Here is an 18,826-nt window from a genome sequence, read left to right as displayed (position 1 = left end):
TGGGAGATATTGTTATACTCAAATCTCAAGTGTGCCACAAATATTGTGTCACATAGGACAATGCTGGATTAACTTCAATTGTAATGTTTTGACGGTTTCAGTCAAACAAACAAGCTGTAGCTACTTCGTGTCCAAAGTGTTGGGTCCAAACTCTAGTTTCAGTGTTTTCAATGTACTCTCCTATAAGTCGATAGGAGTGCGCCTCAACAGGCAGACCCTGCTAGTCGAGCACCTATCGCGCAGCAGAGGAGCTACAAGATGGCGCAAGCAATATTTGAAGTGCTTGAAGGTAGGCATAATTTGTCAATAACCACCTAACTGCAGCTGCAACAACACGTAATTATGTATTTTAAACATCGTCAATATACCAGGATCATATCGGTGTACGTAAAACTCACTGTAAATAGATGTGAATGCGTCAATTTGCGTTATAACAATCAAAACATCCCAAAGAAGGAAGAGTGACCAAACAAACAAACAGACTGATTATTGTTCAGACGTTATGGAGAGCTCACGACTCTTACAGTCGTGAGCTCTCGGTCTCATCATACTGCAGTCAGGTCATGAAATGATGTCTCCCAATCTTGCTGCACAGATTTTGACATTTCTGCAGCAGCCAGGCCCTGAACACAACACACAGCTACAGTAACATAAGGACTGATATTGCGTCTGTGTTAGAAGTGAATTCACAGCAACCCCATGTTTTGTGTTTTTTTGATCTCTTAGAGTATTATTATTATTATTATTATTACATTTGTGTACATTCTTCCCTAAATATATTATAAGAAAAGGATTGAATTTGCAGGAGAAAACATTTTATAAAGCTGCTAATCCTGATCCTTAAATCATGACTCATTTTTCATTTTACATCTGAAGGTTTAACAGACTGTGATGGCAAAGATCCTCCCTATTGAAATGTATTTTAACAAGACACAGGTTCCTTCCATCTCCAGGGCCTAGCTTATCACCTAGACCCCTCAATGACTTAATACTACGTTCAGATTTTCTGAATGCAGCTCTGCAGCATGTGACTTATTACATGTTTCTCCACCCTCCTCTTCCTCTCCCTCTTCAGGCATGGACAACCAGACAGTGTTAGCGGTCCAGTCTCTGCTGGATGGCCAAGGTGGAGTTCCCGACCCAAACAGCCAGAACGTCTCTGGGACGTCCACGATCCAGTCTATGGGTATGTGCAGCAAATATAGTAAATGACAGCTGAGTGATAACCCAACAAACAGAGGGATACAAATACAACTGTCAGAACAGTATCTTTGCTTTATGGAGCCAAGTAAAACCACAAAACAGAAAGACAGGAGTATGAAGTGACCCTTATTTGAAATGGGCTTGTAAAGGAATACTGTCTTTAAAGCAGTATTGACTCAATTAAAAAATATAATGTTGACTTAAACAATGGCCCCACTCACTAAATGTGTGGCATATTGTGTGTGAGATAACACCTTTGCTCTTTTTCCCCAAAAGGTTTGTGTTCTATGTACTTACATTTGGATTTTTATTTTTTTTTCTGCTCGTCACATGTGGCAGTAGTTTTGGTTGTTATTAAATTGTGACTAAAAGATCTCCCCCTTAGTACTTGTGCACCAGCAGCATTTACTTATAGTCTATCTTCCTGATGTTATGGCACTGCAACTTGTGCTTGTGTCACATATAAAAATGCATAGCTGTTTTGCTTCAGAATATTATGACAATGTCGTCATACTTGCCACCTCATTATAGTGGGAGGGTTTGTGTCTCTGTGTGACCCTGGGAACTGTTGAAGGGGGGTATCGGGTCCTGATAGGGTGTCACAACATAAACTGGTCACAGATGAGTGGTAGGATAAGAGGGTATGGAGATCAAGGACCCCTACAGGAGCCAGGCCTGTGAGGGGAGGTGACAGGCGAGTACCTGGCGTCAGGGCCTGTACCCATGAGGTCCAGTCAGGCCCAGTCTGACAGCATGATGGGCCAGTTGCCATGTGGGCTCGCTGCTGGGAAGTTTCAGTGCAGTGAAGTATCTGGTGAAGTGAAGTTGTGTTGAACCCTGGTTATGAAAAACTACATAATTTCTCATGACTGATGATTTTGAAACATGAAGCTGTGTGAGCAGTGTTGCCAGTAGCCTGTGACTGTGCCCTTGTATACTCTCTGGACCTGCTGTGTTGTTTCTGCGCTGCCCGTCTTTGATGATGCCGTCACGCAGGCTTTTTTTCTGCCCATGATAATGACCTGGTTTTTCTTGGAGGTTATGACTGCAGTATACAGCACTCACGGTGCCTCAAACCTCTGTCTTTCCTACAGACGACGAAGATGTGTTCCTGTGTGGGAAGTGTAAGAAACAGTTCAATTCTCTGCCAGCCTTCATGACACACAAGAGGGAGCAGTGCCAGTCCAACGTCCCCTCCCTGTCCACAGTGTCCTTGGCCTCCACCAATGCCTACACACCGGTTCCCTCAATCAGCTCTGGACCGCAAACTCCTGCCAACAGACAGGTAAAGCTAGTGAGGGTGTTTTTATGTGGGTGATTGATAAGGTGTTTGATCAGAAATATTGTTATTGAATTTTTGTAAAAGAGAACAGCATTGAGAGCAGGACTATAGAAACAAAAACCTCAATTTCCTCTGAGACTATGACAGATGTGTCCAGTTGTGATGACAGTCTTTAGCAAAGTAGGTAAGAATGATACATTTTTACACACTCATGCATGCTTACTCTCTTATATTACTCATATGTTTGTGTATTATTCCCCACTTACACATCAGGTATCCACCTACATCACAGTCCCTCCCTCCCCTCTGACACACACTCTGGTCCAAGGCAACGTGCTGGTCAGTGACGATGTTCTGATGTCGGCTATCTCAGCCTTCACCTCCATCGACCAGCCTATGGCCACCATGCAGACGCCTATACAGGTAAGACAGTACAACGTTACACACTAGATGCTTTGCCTTCCGTCACTTGTATAAGTCCTAGCCCTATAAAGTGTCATATCTTTGCCAGGCGCTGTTTATCATGCTCTCTTTTTAAAGTCAGTTAAGTCACCAAGTGTGAGATGATTCAGAGCAAATTTGGGACTGATGAAAATGACAATTATGAGTCATTCTGAGCGTCCAGTGTCCATAAAACATTTTTTAACGCACTGTTATCAAATCTGCTTCCTTCACTGTGTTGCAGAGTAACTTGAGCATGCACACAGCTGGTGTTTCATACCTGCAGCACCATCACCACCACCACCATCATCACCATCATCATCACCAGCAGCAGCAGCAGCAGCAGCAGCAACAGCAACAGCAGCAGTCCTCCCACCCCCTGCCCTCCAGCCAGACACCGGCCCACCCCCTGCCAGCTGGACAGCCCGCCCAGCAGCCGCTCACCTCACAGGTCCCAGCGAGCCACAGCAACTCAGTGGTCCAGGTGTACAGCACACTGCCCCATATGGCCGGGGGTGGTGGTGCAGAGATCCACACGTTGGGTCTGCAGCCTTTCCATCCTGTACAAGTGAGGGTTACCATCTGAACCATTTAACTCCAGACTTTCTAATGTTGCATGAGAAAAAAATGTAAAGATTTTGTAGCCGCAGTATTTAAAGGACCAAATTTAAGAAAACTCCAAGTAAAATGAGCTCAGAAATACTAAATTACATGATCAGATAAGGAGTTTGGTCGTACACACAGAAGACTGACACTGAAAAGCAGTCTGAGACAAAGCACCGAGCTCGTTTGTCTCCCTCAGGTGCCCAGTCAGTGTGTGGAGAGCCAGTCATTCACCACCCCTCCTGTCTACAGCCCTGGGAAGCAGGGCACCAAAACAAAGACCTGCAGCATTACCACCAACCTGACGGAGCTGGGCGACTTCGAAAAGGTCATCATTCCCAAAAGGTCGAGGAGTAGCAAGAAAAGCTCAGATGGAGCCACAGGTATGTGAGGGACATGAACAAAGACCATCACAAGTCTGACCTTTTTAAAATAATAATCCACAGGTGAGATTCTGTTTCACAAAAACTTTATATGTGACTGTTTTAGTAACTACAGGAAACGTTTCAGTGCCTGCATCACCTTAGAAATCCAGTATGTTGGCACTAATGTTGACAGAGGTGGTTTCAGATACTGTGCACCTCCTTAATGTATTTAACTGCAAACTGCCCCAAACCTGAGTCTTCATTGGCCTTGGAGATTTTAAAGCTTTATTGTCTGATGTTGTTAATGATTCCTGCAACTGTTTCTTATAAATTACCTGTTTATTGTGTCGCTGTGTTACTCCTGTTTTGTTACAGTATTGCTGATTGTGTTCATGTAATTGTTTTTGTTCTTTGTTCTCTTGAAAAAGAAAGCCATATCTCAATTAGTTTGCTATATTTTATATGGTTTAAAATACTACAAGAAAAAAAGGAAACTGCGCAGCATAACATAATAGCCATAGTTTGAAATGTATGATGATGGTTGTAGGATAAAAATTCATTCACTGAATTTCCCTCCTTAGCAGAGCAGCTGAAAGGAAAAGTTCCGAAGCTGAAGTGTAATTTCTGTGACAAAATCTTCTCCAAAAACTTTGATCTTCAGCAGCACATTAGAAGGTGAGATACTGGCTACTATGGCAGACTGTGTTCATCTAAAAATAGACTCAGAAGAAATGGACTCAGTGCCCTTCTAGAAATGACTTTCAACTATTTTCTTTCTACAGTCACACTGGAGAGAAACCGTTTCAGTGCATCGTCTGCGGCCGAGCTTTTGCCCAAAAGTCCAACGTGAAGAAACACATGCAGACGCACAAGGTTCGAAACAGTTTGTGATAATAATTTTTTTTCAAAACTGTGTATTCTCCACACAAAACCATCCTCACAAGTCATCACAGTTTGGTTGATGTCATAAATTCTTACAAACAAATAAAAACAGATTTTAGGCAATGCTAGCCCAAAAATTCAGAATTGGCTGTTTGTTAAGACCTGACCCCCTTAACTACCGTTGCTACATCTGTCACTCTTTTCATTTTTGCTCAGGCACATATGCAGTTTACAGTGATAGTGAAAGATTAACCTTGCAGAATTCATAGAAACAATGAGTAATTGATTTCAGACAGAGGTGCACAGAAGCAGGCTCCTCATTCCTAGCTGGTGACCCTTTATTTTGCCAATTGAAATGATGACTGTCACCAGCAGATTTCATCTGCTGTAGCTAGTTCATCAAATGAGATGATGTTAGCTCCATGAGTTTATGTAAAACATAGTCTGCCACTGACCTGCCAAATGTTTCAAGCGGAATCATTTAACTGAACCATATGAAAGTGTCGTTGGTATGCACTTGATACAGTTGATATCATGCTATATAAACTGAGGCTAAAGCTGCATGTCCCGGGTTAGCATCTAGCATAATTTAGCATCCATGTAGAACACATGGAAAGAAAGAAAAAACACTATTCTTGTATTGTAGTGTGGGCCTACTTAGTGCTATAAGTATTAATATGATAAGGAAACATAAGATTAGACAAAACCCTGTTTGGATGCTTTGAATCTACAGTTTATTTTACTTTAACTTTTTAAGAGAAAGGTACTCAGGATGAGGATTAACCAGTGTGTTTGGTGAACGCAACACTTTGGATAAGATTGCCAGAGTGTAAATTCCAAATCACAGGACAGAGCAGTGATATGAGTCTAACCTCTGATTTAGTGACATCCAGTCCCTCACAGTGGGAGAATACCACGGAGTGGAAATGCTATTGAGAATGGATTTTTTTCTCTCAGCATAACCTGTAACCCCACAGATCAACATATGCTCCTTTGTTTTGAAAGTAATGCTGGGTTACTTCTGTAGGTAGTAAGCTAGTGAGCCAAACACACTTAAGTTTTTAACTTCCGTTAGAGCACACAGACACACGGTTTAATCCATTCCCAATCTCTATAAACAGATTCTGCATACATATTTAGGCAATGGGCCAAGATTTTTGTATCAGAAGTGCCCTGGTTTCCGTTTGCAGTCCCAGTAGTATTGACCAAACACATTCTAACAGCAGGTAAACAGTCTGTGCGGAGAGGTGAAACAGATGGCCAAAATGCAATTTTGGAATCCATCGACCACTGTCTCATGATTAGTTAGATTTAGTTTAGCTTTTTTAAAAGTTGATCATTCATATGCAGATATGTGCTTGTAGAGATAAGCCAAAATGACCACATGGATGATTGAGTCTTGGCTCTGATATCTGCTGGCTACACCAGATTAGCCTGAAATATTGGCCTGGGCTGGTGTTCCTCAGGGCTCAATGTTGGGACCCCAAGTGAAGTAGAGTCTTATCATCATCAGACAAATAGCAGATAGGTTCCAAGACTGATCCATTCCTTACACCTTTGCTCTTGTATTTTTGGTTTTGAAATGCTGAAAAGGAGAAACCATGCTCTGACTCTCTGTCAACTCTATGTACTTGTGGAGAAATCCAAAAGTTGACAGACCTGCAGTGCCTACTTATAGTTGCTAAGCTGTGATTCGACAGTCACTGTTTGGGGAAAGGGTTAAGGTAAGATTGTTAATCAATCACGCTGGTGAAATGTATCTTAAAGCACTTCCTTCGATTTTTACATTTTCTCAAAGGTGTGGCCTATGGGTGTGGCCAGCACAGTGTCCAGGTTACCAATCACAGTCAAGGTGGTACCAGTGTCCTCCAATGAGGAGGAAGGGGGTGGGGAGCAGCAGCAGCAGCAAGGTGAACCAGAGGAGGAGGGGTCACAGCAGCAGAACTGTCAAACACAAACTGAAGAAGAGGTAGTTCAAACAGGTAATATCTGTCTATTTTCTGTATTTAGTGAGTTGTAGGTTGCTTATACTTTTGTCCCACACAAATGCTGACCCTAATTGTAAAAGTAATAACAGCTACTGATCCAGCACCAGATTTACAGCTCTAGCTCTTACAGTGAACACAATGCTTGATTACAGAAGCTCCAGGGGAGTTGGAGGAGAGTGCAACTGAGGCTCGGGCTGACCAGGAGGGCAGCCACGGTGAAGCCACACAGAACGGGCATCCTCAGGTACAGATGCAGGTGCAGTCCAACCAGGACCAACAGTGCCAAGCTCAGACCAAACAGATAGTTGTAATCGACAGCTCCTACCAGTGCCAGTTCTGTGCCAGCAAGTTTAAGACCTACTTCCAGCTCAAGTCTCATCTGACTCAGCACAAAGGGGAGCAGGTGAGTTCAGAGTCCATGTTTGCTTAGTTTTTGTCTTGTGAGAATGGATTATCTGACAGAAGAGCTCATAGTCTCCCACCAGTAAACTATTGCATGAGACAAGCAGACTTTTTAATTAATTCATATTCGTAATAGAAAGCTGTGGCTACCTAATAACTGTGCTCACCTCCCTCCAGGTTTACAAATGTGTGTTGAAGTCCTGCTCCCAGACCTTCCAGAAGTTGGATCAGTTCCTGGAGCACATCAGGACGCACCAAGAGCAGCTGACCTACCGCTGCCACCTCTGCAGCAAGGTGTTCCCCTCACTGTTTGAACTGGGAGTCCACCAGTACTCCCACTGCTTCTGCCCACAACAGAACACACGCAAGGAAACCACCATATACAGGTCCGCTCAGTCACTCATCCTTGTGTTTTGGTTACATATTAATTATAGTGGAACAATAGGAAGAGCACTGGCGTTCCAAAGTCAGCTGAAATGGCCTCAGTGTTTTGACACAAAATATAGGAACAAGGAGTTGGGGCAGGTGAGAGGAAGTCTCCCTCATAGATGGAGCTTCTCAGGAAGAGAAGAAAAGTGGATGTACACTTACATAAAGTATGACTTCTGGAGAATTAAAAGAATGGCAGTGTCTTGTCAGTCCCATGTGCACTGTCCTGCTGCCAGGAATACTCACTAAGGCACCACATGTGTTCTTATCTGCACCAGTTAACCTAACCTGCATATCTTTGGACTGTGGGAGGAAGCCGGAGTACCCGGAGAAAACCCACGCTGACTTGGAGAAAACTCCAACTCCACTGTCTCACCACTGTCTCACCACTGTACCACTGTGTCGCCCTTGAAAAATTTGAATAGTTTAATTTTCACAGCATCTTTGACCTTCTGTCAAACCTTCTTTCCTCCAGGCTGCAGTTGGTCCTCAACTCAGTTAATGTTCTTGCTTGTCTTGACTGGTTTGTTTCTGTTGTTGGAAGTAATTGATTGATACATCATTCTTATCTCTAACGAAAACCCCACTTGTTTTCTTGCCTTTTCAGATGTGTAAAGTGTCAAAGCAGATATTCCACCCAGGAGGCACTGGAACAACATCTACAGACCGCCTCGCACAACTTTCCCTGCCCACACTGTCAAAAGGTGCTCCACACACTGATGTGAACACATCATATGCCTTTGGAATTTGTGAAGCTGTCCTTGTGTTAAGAGCTAGCATGGTTAGCTAATGTTGTAGTGACATTTGGACTCTAAACGTTTAAGTAGTCATTCGTCTCTCATGCTTAATAACTTTGCCTTGAAATCCGCAGTTCACTAGTTCAAGTTTGAGGTGTTCTTCTGTTTTTCATGTCACATTTTAAGACCTTGGTGCAGTGTCTGATCTGTTCTCTTGCTGGCCATCAGGTTTTTCCATGTGAAAGGTACTTCAGACGCCACCTCCCCACTCACGGCGTTGGAGGGAGATTCAAGTGTCAGATCTGCAAGAAAGCCTTCAAGACCGAGCACTACCTCAAACTGCACACGCGTATTCACTCAGGTCTGAAAGAAACTAATGAAGCAGTCTTCTTTTCCCTCTGACATTCTTTTATATGGAGACTTTTAGCCAAGCCGCCAGACAATGCTGTATTGTGTTCCATAGCTCAGTATCAACACGTCTCTTGCTGAGTTTCTTTAGGTAGCACTATTTTTAGTGTCTGTTTAGCCACGGTGTCACTGTCACTGCTCAGGCTAACAACCCAGTTCTGTTTTTATTTCCATGACACCAGGAACGTTTGCTGCAACAGAAGGAAGAATCTATTGTTAAAACAAGGAAGTGGTCAATAAAACTGTAACAGTGCTGGAGTAAACAAGTTTATGTTGATGTATCTCTGGCTTAGATGTTAGCATTTGAATGTTTAAGGAGACTATACAGTTGCAAGAATTTTGCCAGAGCAAACATTTAAGTCACTCTAACATTTAAATTAGAGTTACGTTCACCCCCACCTGTACATCACAGTATCTGTACATGTACAAGTCATGAGTTAAGTTAAAGGTGTGATTGTGATGCTGATTCCATTTTCTAGGTGAAAAGCCATACAAATGCTCCCTCTGTGAGGCGACGTTCAACAGGAAGGACAAAGTGAAGCGACACATGCTCATCCATGAACCCTTCAAGAAATACAAGTGCCCCTTTAGGTGAGGCTCTCCAATGGAAACGCTCTGTTAGCTTTTTGTAAACTCATTCTTTCCTGCTTCACTACTTGATCCATTCTTTTAATCATTCAAGCCTCGACTTTTCTTACTTCTGTCAGTCTTCATTAATTCTTACTTTTCTCACAAGTTGAGTAGTGTTATGCTATGTATTCTGTTCTTTTCATCAGGACACATGTAGGCTGCACCAAAGAATTCAACAGACCAGACAAACTCAAGGCCCACATCCTCTCACATTCTGGTAAGTGAATATTATCAATAAACATTTTGATTTAAACAAAGATTTGACAGAATTGTTTGTATCAATAAAACTTCAGTTTGTAGTTACATTACATGTTTATTTAAGACATGAAGTTAAACTGGTAAACCCTTAATGTGAATCAAAAACGACAACAGCATCATTATTAAATTGATTCTTATGAACCCCTCTTTCCTCCAGGTATCAAACCCTACAAGTGTCTATTTTGTCAGAAGGCGTTCAGCCGCAGGGCCCACATGCTCGAGCATCAGCAGTCCCACACAGATAACTACCGCTTCAGATGTTCTACCTGCAACAAGGGATTCACCAGACAGAGCTATTACAGAGATCACAAATGTCCTGCAGCAGGGAACGGGACAGGAACTGAAGGAGGGACTGGGGAGGCAGAGGGAGACGAGGTCGTGGGAGAGGCGATGGCAAAGGAGAAGGATGGAGAGGATGACGGGAGGAGGAGGAGGTTCTTGAGAAAAGAAAAACGTCCAGGGACAGGGGGAGACGACGGAGAGAAGGACGACAGCTCAAAGGGCAGCCAAGAGCAGGTGGACACGCACGGGGAGGAGGAGGAGGAGGAAGAGGAGGAGGAGGAAGGGGAGGAGGACGAGGAGGACGAGGAGGAGGAAGGAGATGGGAGGAGGACTGATGAGGGTTGTCAGGCTGCAATGACTATCACCAGCATTGAAGGGCAGGCGGACAGAGAAGAGGAGGATGATGGGATGGAACATGGTGGCGTGGCACTGGAGCAGATTCAGAGTAATGACCAGAGCTGTTTGCAGCAGCCATGTTTGTAGTTTGAAGCATCACTTCCTGGACATGGACCAAACAAACAAAGCTATTCTTTATTTAAAAAAGTCAGGGAAATTATTTATTTGTTTTAAATTAAAACGTTATTTAAATTATACACACTGCTTTTACTTCTGTTACTGTAAAGTAAGTACAGTATGTTTCCTGGTAGATCTATATTGCCAAAATAACCAGTGGAGAATTTACATGTTTTTGTGGACAAATTTTGTGCAAGTTCAGCCACCGTGGTTCAATTAAAATGTCATAATGTCAAACTCAATGGCATCAATCATTCATTTTCATAACAGCTTATCCTCTTGAGGGTCGCGGGGGGGCTGGAGCCTATCCCAGTTTACACTGGGTGAGAGGCGGGGTACACCCTGGACAGGTTGCCAGACTATCACAGGGCTGACACATAGAGACAGACAACCAGTCACACCTATGGGCAATTTAGAGTCACTGATTAAAACTGTTGTTTTAATGTACATTTATCGCGCTAGGACGTTATATTTTTACCTGTTCAGATGAACAAATTTGAGTTCTCAATACAAACATCAAAATAGACATTTAGAGCCCTTTGGTGTTCCATAGACAAACACACACAAAATATGTCTCGTGGAAAATGGGTTGACTAAAACAAAGTTCACCTGAGGACACAGTTTATTAAGTAAAGCAGCACATTATGCCCTATAATTAACGGTGTATGTGGTGGTTCAGTATGACTGAAAACAAATTAATACATAAATGAATGCTGAAATAAGTACATGGTTTGGCTATTATCTTTATAAAATATTTTTTGTCACATGAAGTCATACAAATAGCCTACAATATCAGTGAAATGGAATCCTATAAGTTCCTTAAAGACGTGTGTGTGTGTGTGTGTGTGTGTGTGTGTGGTGTCATTTTTGCTCATTTAAAAAACAAAGGAATGATTAAGTCAATGCATTAATGTCTGTAATTCATCACAAAATAAATGTTAATCATAGATTAAAAACTTGCAGGGACAGACACAGATACAGGATGTATTTTCCAGTCACTGATTGTTTCATTCAGCCAGGCACAGACACACACACACATTTTTGATTTAATTTATTAAGGTGACAATTTCTATATTACACATCTTTCATGTACATCAGCAATTAAACAGGGAAAAGAAAATATAGTGTTACCATAAACCTCTTATTAAAACCTTTCTTTTACAAAAGAAAATTTGTTATTGACACCATTTACAACTTGTTTTCATGTACAGGAGAGTGACAGTGGTTTAGTTGTACATGGTGGATTCTGGAGAACAAAAAGAAGAAGCGGTGATTCATGATATTCACACATTTGCTTAACTGCTCTGCTCCTGGGATTTTAACGTGTGATCAGCTCAGAACAAGATTAACAGATTAACACTCTGCATCAAAGGGGGGACAATCTGAGGCAAAGATGTATAGAGGCAACTTCACCAAATGACTTTTCATCATACATTCGTTATATCACACTGACTTTATCTCAGTAGTTGTTATCCCAGCTGAAGTCACACTTAGCCATCAAAACAGGCCGTGTGAGATCAGCTCAAGTCTTATAGCTTTTCCACACTGGTACAGTTTCTTCAATAGAACATCTCAAACTCCTCTTGATCTGGTTACTTCTCCACAGCAGGGTCAAGAGAGTCCATGTGGTCAATCACCTCTGCTCGCATCAAGTTGCTAAAAAGGATACCTGATGATGAGGGTGGAAATAAGGCTACCTGAAGGCTGACGACAAACACCATCGCACCACGCATGTGGAAACAAAGAGCCTAGAGTTACTAACAACCAGGACAGGATTCCCCAAATACTGAAGAAAAGAAAGTGGAGGGATATTTTTTAAAAGTGCTTCTGCTTTGTCAGACCAACACCTGAATCCAATGTTCCTCAGTAACTGCACTTGTCTTTTCAGTGTGTACTTAACTAATTCAAAATGACACTCCAAAATGAGCAACCACACTATGAAGTGTTTCATGTTTTCATAGGGATAAATAAGATGAATCATCTTTTATAACTCTGTTACTGATCAGATGTGTGACATCATCCAAACCAAACACGTTTTCATACACACTTAATGTTGGATTCCACACTGGTAAAGCATCTGGAGATTTCTTCGTGCACACACATCTGTGATCATGAACAGTAATCTGCTAAAATTGGCAGCTCTCGGGATCCATAAGCAACACTAACATAAGAATCTTTACCTGAAATCATAACTTGAACACATCTTCAGAGTTGAAAACATAGCCACATGTATAATTTTAATATGCTGTCTGAAAAACAAAATGACATCAGAGGAATTTAAAGAGTTATGAAGTGAAAATACTTAGAGGTAAAAATGTAAAAGGGAAGACCAAAGTTTTAATACCACACTGCATCTGTTTAACAGCGATTTATAAATTCCTAAGAGCATTATTTATTTTCCCCGTTCATTTTGTGATGGGCTTTGGGGCATGAAGAGTTAAAACAAGGTAACAACTCACCTCTAAATGCTACATGTGTATCAGGAGCTACATGCAGTTTCTTTTTGAGTTCTGTAAAGTATATGCATTCAAAATGTCATAAAAGTTTGGTTTTTTTTTAAACCTAAACTGGAAAAAAAAAGATTTGGTTTGACTTGCATTTGGTGTTTTTTCCACTTGTGTTTTGCATTTTATTGTTTTGAATTTTCAGTTTAAGTCAAGTACATCTTGAGTACTGAATACATAAATATCTTAAAATACCGACTTCATTCCCAAATGTATTCTTTCAGGATCTGATCTGCAAAATCAAATGACAATGAATAACTTATAAAATACTCCCAGAATACTCTAATTCGAGATGTCCCATCTCCCACGACAGCGTACAAACTCCAGCCCTATAAAACTAGGGTCAGTTAAACTTCTGTTGAAGTCTTCCACATTTCCCACCACTGTAAATAATGGAGGCTACAACACTTTTCACAATCATGAAGTGATTCACAGATCAAATACTATAGAACCAGGCACACCAAACTGTCTCTCTCGTTACTTATATTAGGCATGTTGCCCAAATCTCTTTGCAGCACCAAGATTGTCTGTTATTGAAGCGTTAATTTGGAGCACTCTTTATGAATTCACTATGGCATGGCTATAATCTTATATTGTCACAGGTTACTGTTCACTTTTTAAAAAGGATCCACTAGTCGCGAGTAAAGATGAAGCTGAAAGTGTGAGATTTGAGGATATAATCGGGAATGATGATGTGAATGATGCTAAAAGGGGATGCAACAAACAATCTTAGGGCAACAAAGTTTGCTTTTTGGTAATAGTTAACCCTGTTTTTTAAAAAGCACACCCTCTCAATTGTGCCTTAAAATGTACATTTTGACATTTACCAGATGCTTTAATGCAAAGCATTTCAATAAGATGAAATCAGGTGGTCAAAGACACCTTATGGAGACTGTTTAAGAATATGTGACCCTTCTGGTTATGAGAATTGGACTGTAGCCCCAAAAACTACTGCAGTCCCATTAACAGACATGACAGTGAGAGTCGACATGAACAGACCTGCCAGTGTGGTCAGCTTCCCCTGGAGGACCGACTTCTCCTTCTCTGGTAGGTTTTTGTTTTTCTCTGGTTCTGTCATTGTTGAGCGGCTGCATCTCCGCCATGACTCCATCCTTGTTTTTGCCTCTTTCCTTTGTCGTTCTCTTCTTGTCCTTCTTCTCACCGTCTCCCTCCTCACTGGCACCAAGCAGCATGAAGATGATTCCAGTTTGAGAGTTCACACCTACAGCAGTGACCAACATCTTACCAGAGCCCTCCATGACATCAACATGGGGTCTTTGTCGACGCTCTTGTTGACGTGATCTTGTCAATCTTGAGATCGTTTGCCTGAATCTGGACGCCGTCAGTAGGGAGGTCACCATATTTGACTTGTGGAATGCCCCCGACACCGACAACTCTCTGACACTATGAGCTTGTTCACCTGCCCCCCCTTGGACTTCTGCTCCTGCTCTAAGCGGCTCTGGAGGACCCGGAACTGCTTCTCTTCGCTCCACTCGTTAAGAGATGTAACCAGGACAATGCAGACCACTGAAAGCAGAATGGCAGCGCCTTTGATGCATCCAGTCTCAGCCTCACCCTCCTCCTCCATGCCCCTAGCCGCTGTGCCAGTTTAGTGGCACAGACCGCCTGTTACCATCAGGCAGTCTGTAGAAAGAAAGGACTAGTGAAATAATCGCTGCCACCTCCAGGATGATTAGCGTCACATCCTGCTTCCCACACTAACTGCACAAAGGTTTTTGACTTTTAAGGAGGGATCTTGTTCTGTCTAAACTTTTCTTCTGTTAATGTCCTCTGAGTTTCCATCTAAACCTCCGACCGGTGATGTTCTCAGTCTGGCACGCAGTCGGTTAACATCTCCATCGCTCTCGCTGATCTTAGTTACTGCTTCTGCTCCTCTTTGATCCATGAGTGAGCGCAGCTCCTGTAGTAAGCAGCTGAACTCTGCTTCATGGTTGGCCTCGCCACAACGGCCACGTTTGGACCCATGACAAGAATTGCTGGCCATGTCTCCTTCCTCTGGCTCTTGACAGAGGCCTCCCAAAAAACACAGACTCAGTGGTCAGCTTGAGGTGCAGATCTGGCCTGACAGGGACTGCATGGTCACTAATGGTTAAACTCTCTTTCTTCCTCACCTCTCTAGTGTTCTGTTTTGAGTATGTGTGATTGGGTGTGCCTGTGAGGGTGGCTGGGCTGGGGATTAATTACTCTCAAGACTCAATTTGTTTTTACTCACATATGTTGTATGCAAAAGTGTGTTGAGATGACTTTGTATGAGATGTGCTATATAAATAAAATTTGATTTGATTAAACAGACGTCATGGAGGGTGACTTTTCAGGATCCCATGCATAATTTGCCGCACATTCTGACAGATGAGAGCAGCTTCTGTGTTTGGTTGAAAGGAATACAAAATTTTGCACATACCAATCAAGCATTGAGAGGCCCGCTTCGAGCATGGTGTACACGGTAGATGCGAATCCCAGTTCTTTTGCAACAACATGCAGGCAACAGTCTCACGCACGCACCCATAGAAGTACCATACAGGTGTGTGCATGCATGCATGAGCAGAAACACATGAAAAAGCCCACTTTGTCTGAAGGGGCTCCCTGATTTGAACACTGGTGGTTTTTAATTCCTTCAGACTCCCGTGCCCACTATTCACACTTCTCCTGGTTTTTCTCATTCCTGTCCGAAGCCCTCTGTCTCCTCGATGGCAAACATCAGCTTCTCCTTCAGTTGCTCGTAGCTCTTGTAGGGTGGCAGGTCCAGTCTGTTAAAGCTGGGAAAGCAAAATTTAAAAAAATAATAAATAAACTGTATTTTAGTGGGACTCCTCTCTGATGTTTAAGACCCATGAAGAACTACATTTTCCTTTACCCAAAAATCCTTGTGCTGTCCGGTCTTTTATATATGACTGGGATTACGTCTCCACTTATAACAACTAGTCAAGCAAACCAACCAAACTGAAGCGTGAAACACTACAGCTTCCAACAATGACGTGCTACAAACAGGCTTGGTCAGACAGAGGCTTAGTTAACTCACAAGTTAGGTTTGACCCACACTGAGTCAATCTGCTGTGGGTTCTAGGGTAGCTTGCATGAACTCACCATGTGTGACTTCTGGGAAGCCAGTTTTCTTTTCCCACCTTCTCGATACAAAACTTCTGGGGACCATTGCTTCCTATAGAGTGAAAGACAGGTCAGTTGGAGCTAGAATAATCACACCATCACCAGAATGATGACGGTGATCCGAAGATGAGACCGGAGACATGTGATAATGTGGGCCACAAAAAAAAAGGAGATAAACACTGTAAATCACCACTAGTGGTGCGCTGTACTGTTTCTGTGTTGTGTAGAGTGGAGTTATAAATGACTGCATCATAACCAGGGGATAATACCAGTACATTTGAATGAAATACAGACTTCAATAACCCATGCACAAAACACAGACATGCGGGTTAATTTCTAAATTACTTGAGGTCCCCTGGTAATACTAATCCCATGCGAATAACGCTTTAAATGGTTATATATTGATATTTAATAATTACCCATAAGGTCGGCAAAGCCTCCTACAGGCAGGCGACAGGTACCGGTGACAAACTGCAGCAGCCTCATCCTCTTCTCATTGTCCATTTCCTTAATAAACTGCAGGACAAAGTGGCATGCTGTTTAAAACACTGAAAAGTCTCCAGGAAAATTATACAATTATACATATGTTAATTATGTGCAGTACACAGCAACATAAATAAAGGAATGTGGGTAGGGAAAGATGTGTTAAGGGAATAGGAGGGGAAAAGAAATGGAAAAGGGAAAGGGAATTTATTTATTTTTTTACTAATAATAACAGGCATATTAAATGTATAACCAAAAAGGGGAAAACTGGTGATTTCTCATGGAAATCAGTGCTGAAAGCAGCAAAGCGTAATGTGCCCACAGATGCACATAAGTTAACTTTTAGCACAGTCCACAAACATTGCCATATTTTCTTGAATTTGTCAAAGGAATCACAAAGTATGACCTTGAGCTTTTTTTTTTTTTTTTAAGTGCTGCCTCACACGATTCTCAGATTTAACTCTTAACTCAGAGGATTACTGGGTTTACTTCTTGAGCATGTTGTGAACAGGTTCACAAATTATTACCACCACCTCACTGGTCAATGCTAGAGACCAGGGTATCAGCTGGAGGTGACTGCTCGGCTAAATGTAGGGAAACTGCTCTCAGATAATCAGTATTTTCAGTCAGAGCAGCAGATAAATGGAAGTCAGTTCCCGCCCATATATACGCCAAAGTTTTTAAAACAACACTTAATCATAGCTCATAACAGACCAGTCATGTGATCACTGATCTAAACCTTTGTATGGAATCAACTGTTTTCGAGACAATATAGGTATATATATCCTTAATGTCTCTGTACATTACATTAGAAAGTTTAAGAGACTGCTGCTGATGTAAACTGACCTGCCAGAACCAGACGATCTGTTTGCTGCTTCTAGCGTAGTGTCTGTAGATGGTGTTTCTTTGCCAGTCTGCAAGGTCGATCTCCTGCATACCACACAGCATCACCTGTAGCAGGACACATGTTATTCATATGTAAATAAAAAAAGAAACAGAAAGCTGTTACAGTGAATTCAGCTTATCTTTTACAACCCAATTTACAGCACAGTGTGTGTATTCCAGATGTCAGTCTCTTTTGTGCAACCCATGACACATAAGTTTCCATCAGTCCATCCGTACCTCAAGCTCTTTAGCATCAAAGTACTGCAGGTATTGCTGAGGGAGGACCTCATTAAAGCCTTCAAAGAAAGCCTGGGTCTGCTCTTCCACTCCTCTCGACAGCCTCCACTCTGCTACCAGCCTGGAGACAGAGACACACACACACTGTGGTATTATACTCTGTTTCATTAAGCTCAAAAACACTAAAATGACACTAACAGTGAGCTTCACGATGAACTTAATTTTCAGAAAAACTACAGTCTAGCCTAATGAATGTGTGGAAAAAAGTAACGCCAACCTAACCAATGAATTATTATGTGCTGAATTAAAATAACCAAATCAAAACAGTAATCCACCTGATGTACTCCTCCTTGTTCTCCTCAGTGACTTGGATGTCTCCTCCTCCTGGTTTCAGTTCATGGGTGGAGATTTCACCCAGGATCTCTTTGTCAACAGAGAAGAACATCTCCAGCCCACACTCCTCGATGTCGTTATCCCTAAAGAGCAGCACGGACAGTTACAGCACAACTGTATGGCATCTATTCCAACGACATCTTTCACAAAAAATGGGTATTTGACAGACGTGGCGGACTCACAGCACGTTAATCAAAAATTAACAAGTTACGAGAAGTTGTAGTATAATCAAAGGTTCATTTATCCAGTCGTATGTTCAGCACGTCCTGAACACATTTTCTCTAAAACCTTATTATCCAAAACTGAACTGAACTGAAAGTAAAAATTAGTCCAACACTAAGGTTTTTTTTGTGAAAATGCGTGTGTTAGGAAGTACTGAGCACATACTGGATAAATGAGACTCTGATAGCTTGTGATGTTAGCAAAAGGTGGTTTTTATTTCAGGCGAGTCTCCGCTGCTGAAATTCCATAATCTTCCTCTTAACTTTACCAGCAATGAAGGTAAGTTCTGTTGTCCGAAACCTTTCACAGACTTGACACAGACACAAGCTCGAAGGCTAAAGACTTAACCTGGATTAACCATTGATTTTGTGACTAATGTACATCTTCTGGCCATTGTGAGACATCAGGAAAGTGCATCATCCACAAACACTATACATTTCGTAGTGCAATCCTGTGTTGTACAATGACAATAAATGAACCTTGAATAAGAAGGATCTATATTGTTTATCTTGCTCTAACACTACCACCTCTCTCACGCTGGTGTCCACATGGC

General features: G+C 42.0%; 2 protein-coding genes and 1 pseudogene across 5 annotated transcripts in view; 1 reads left to right on the top strand and 2 right to left on the bottom strand.

The window, feature by feature from the left end:
- Nucleotides 1–202: 202 nt before the first annotated feature.
- On the top strand, nucleotides 203–10,665 carry znf341 (zinc finger protein 341). 2 transcript variants are annotated; one of them, XM_078170232.1, is made up of 16 exons: nucleotides 203–289; nucleotides 1,076–1,186; nucleotides 2,298–2,488; nucleotides 2,759–2,908; nucleotides 3,171–3,494; nucleotides 3,729–3,912; nucleotides 4,479–4,569; nucleotides 4,677–4,767; nucleotides 6,575–6,758; nucleotides 6,917–7,167; nucleotides 7,344–7,552; nucleotides 8,203–8,299; nucleotides 8,561–8,693; nucleotides 9,220–9,331; nucleotides 9,517–9,587; nucleotides 9,786–10,665. In XM_078170232.1, exons 1-16 carry the CDS (start codon nucleotides 259–261, stop codon nucleotides 10,391–10,393), a joined length of 2,838 nt encoding a protein of 945 aa, XP_078026358.1. In that variant the 5' UTR covers nucleotides 203–258; the 3' UTR covers nucleotides 10,394–10,665. The 2 variants fall into 2 exon arrangements, with proteins under 2 accessions (XP_078026358.1, XP_033483975.1); XM_033628084.2 differs by having other exon boundaries at nucleotides 4,476–4,569.
- Nucleotides 10,666–11,459: 794 nt separating this feature from the next.
- LOC117258182 (plasma membrane calcium-transporting ATPase 4 pseudogene) lies at nucleotides 11,460–14,932 on the bottom strand (annotated as a pseudogene). The gene has a single exon (XR_013491955.1). The product of XR_013491955.1 is annotated as a plasma membrane calcium-transporting ATPase 4 pseudogene (transcript).
- Nucleotides 13,044–18,826, bottom strand: part of itchb (itchy E3 ubiquitin protein ligase b) — a 28,199-nt gene continuing 22,416 nt past the window's right edge. For both annotated transcript variants that reach the window (XM_033628783.2, XM_033628782.2), the window contains exons 19-24: nucleotides 17,994–18,134; nucleotides 17,659–17,779; nucleotides 17,383–17,487; nucleotides 16,473–16,569; nucleotides 16,033–16,105; nucleotides 13,044–15,704 (exon numbers count right to left, since the gene is read on the bottom strand). In XM_033628783.2, the coding sequence (XP_033484674.2) occupies nucleotides 15,605–15,704; nucleotides 16,033–16,105; nucleotides 16,473–16,569; nucleotides 17,383–17,487; nucleotides 17,659–17,779; nucleotides 17,994–18,134 (637 nt within the window). In that variant the 3' untranslated portion in view covers nucleotides 13,044–15,604. The remainder of the gene's footprint in view (nucleotides 15,705–16,032; nucleotides 16,106–16,472; nucleotides 16,570–17,382; nucleotides 17,488–17,658; nucleotides 17,780–17,993; nucleotides 18,135–18,826) is intronic.

Source organism: Epinephelus lanceolatus, chromosome 8 (assembly GCF_041903045.1).
Source record: "Epinephelus lanceolatus isolate andai-2023 chromosome 8, ASM4190304v1, whole genome shotgun sequence".
NCBI lineage: Eukaryota > Metazoa > Chordata > Actinopteri > Perciformes > Serranidae > Epinephelus > Epinephelus lanceolatus.
Note: the sequence above shows the minus strand (reverse complement) of the source record. Positions and strands in the feature narration are given on the sequence as shown.

Coding starts and splice junctions, on each gene's coding strand:
- znf341 (XM_033628084.2), top strand. CDS start 259: ATGGCGCAAGCAATATTTGAAGTGCTTGAAG. Junction 290..1,075: donor AATATTTGAAGTGCTTGAAG/GTAGGCATAATT, acceptor CTCCCTCTTCAG/GCATGGACAACCAGACAGTG. Junction 3,495..3,728: donor AGCCTTTCCATCCTGTACAA/GTGAGGGTTACC, acceptor TGTCTCCCTCAG/GTGCCCAGTCAGTGTGTGGA.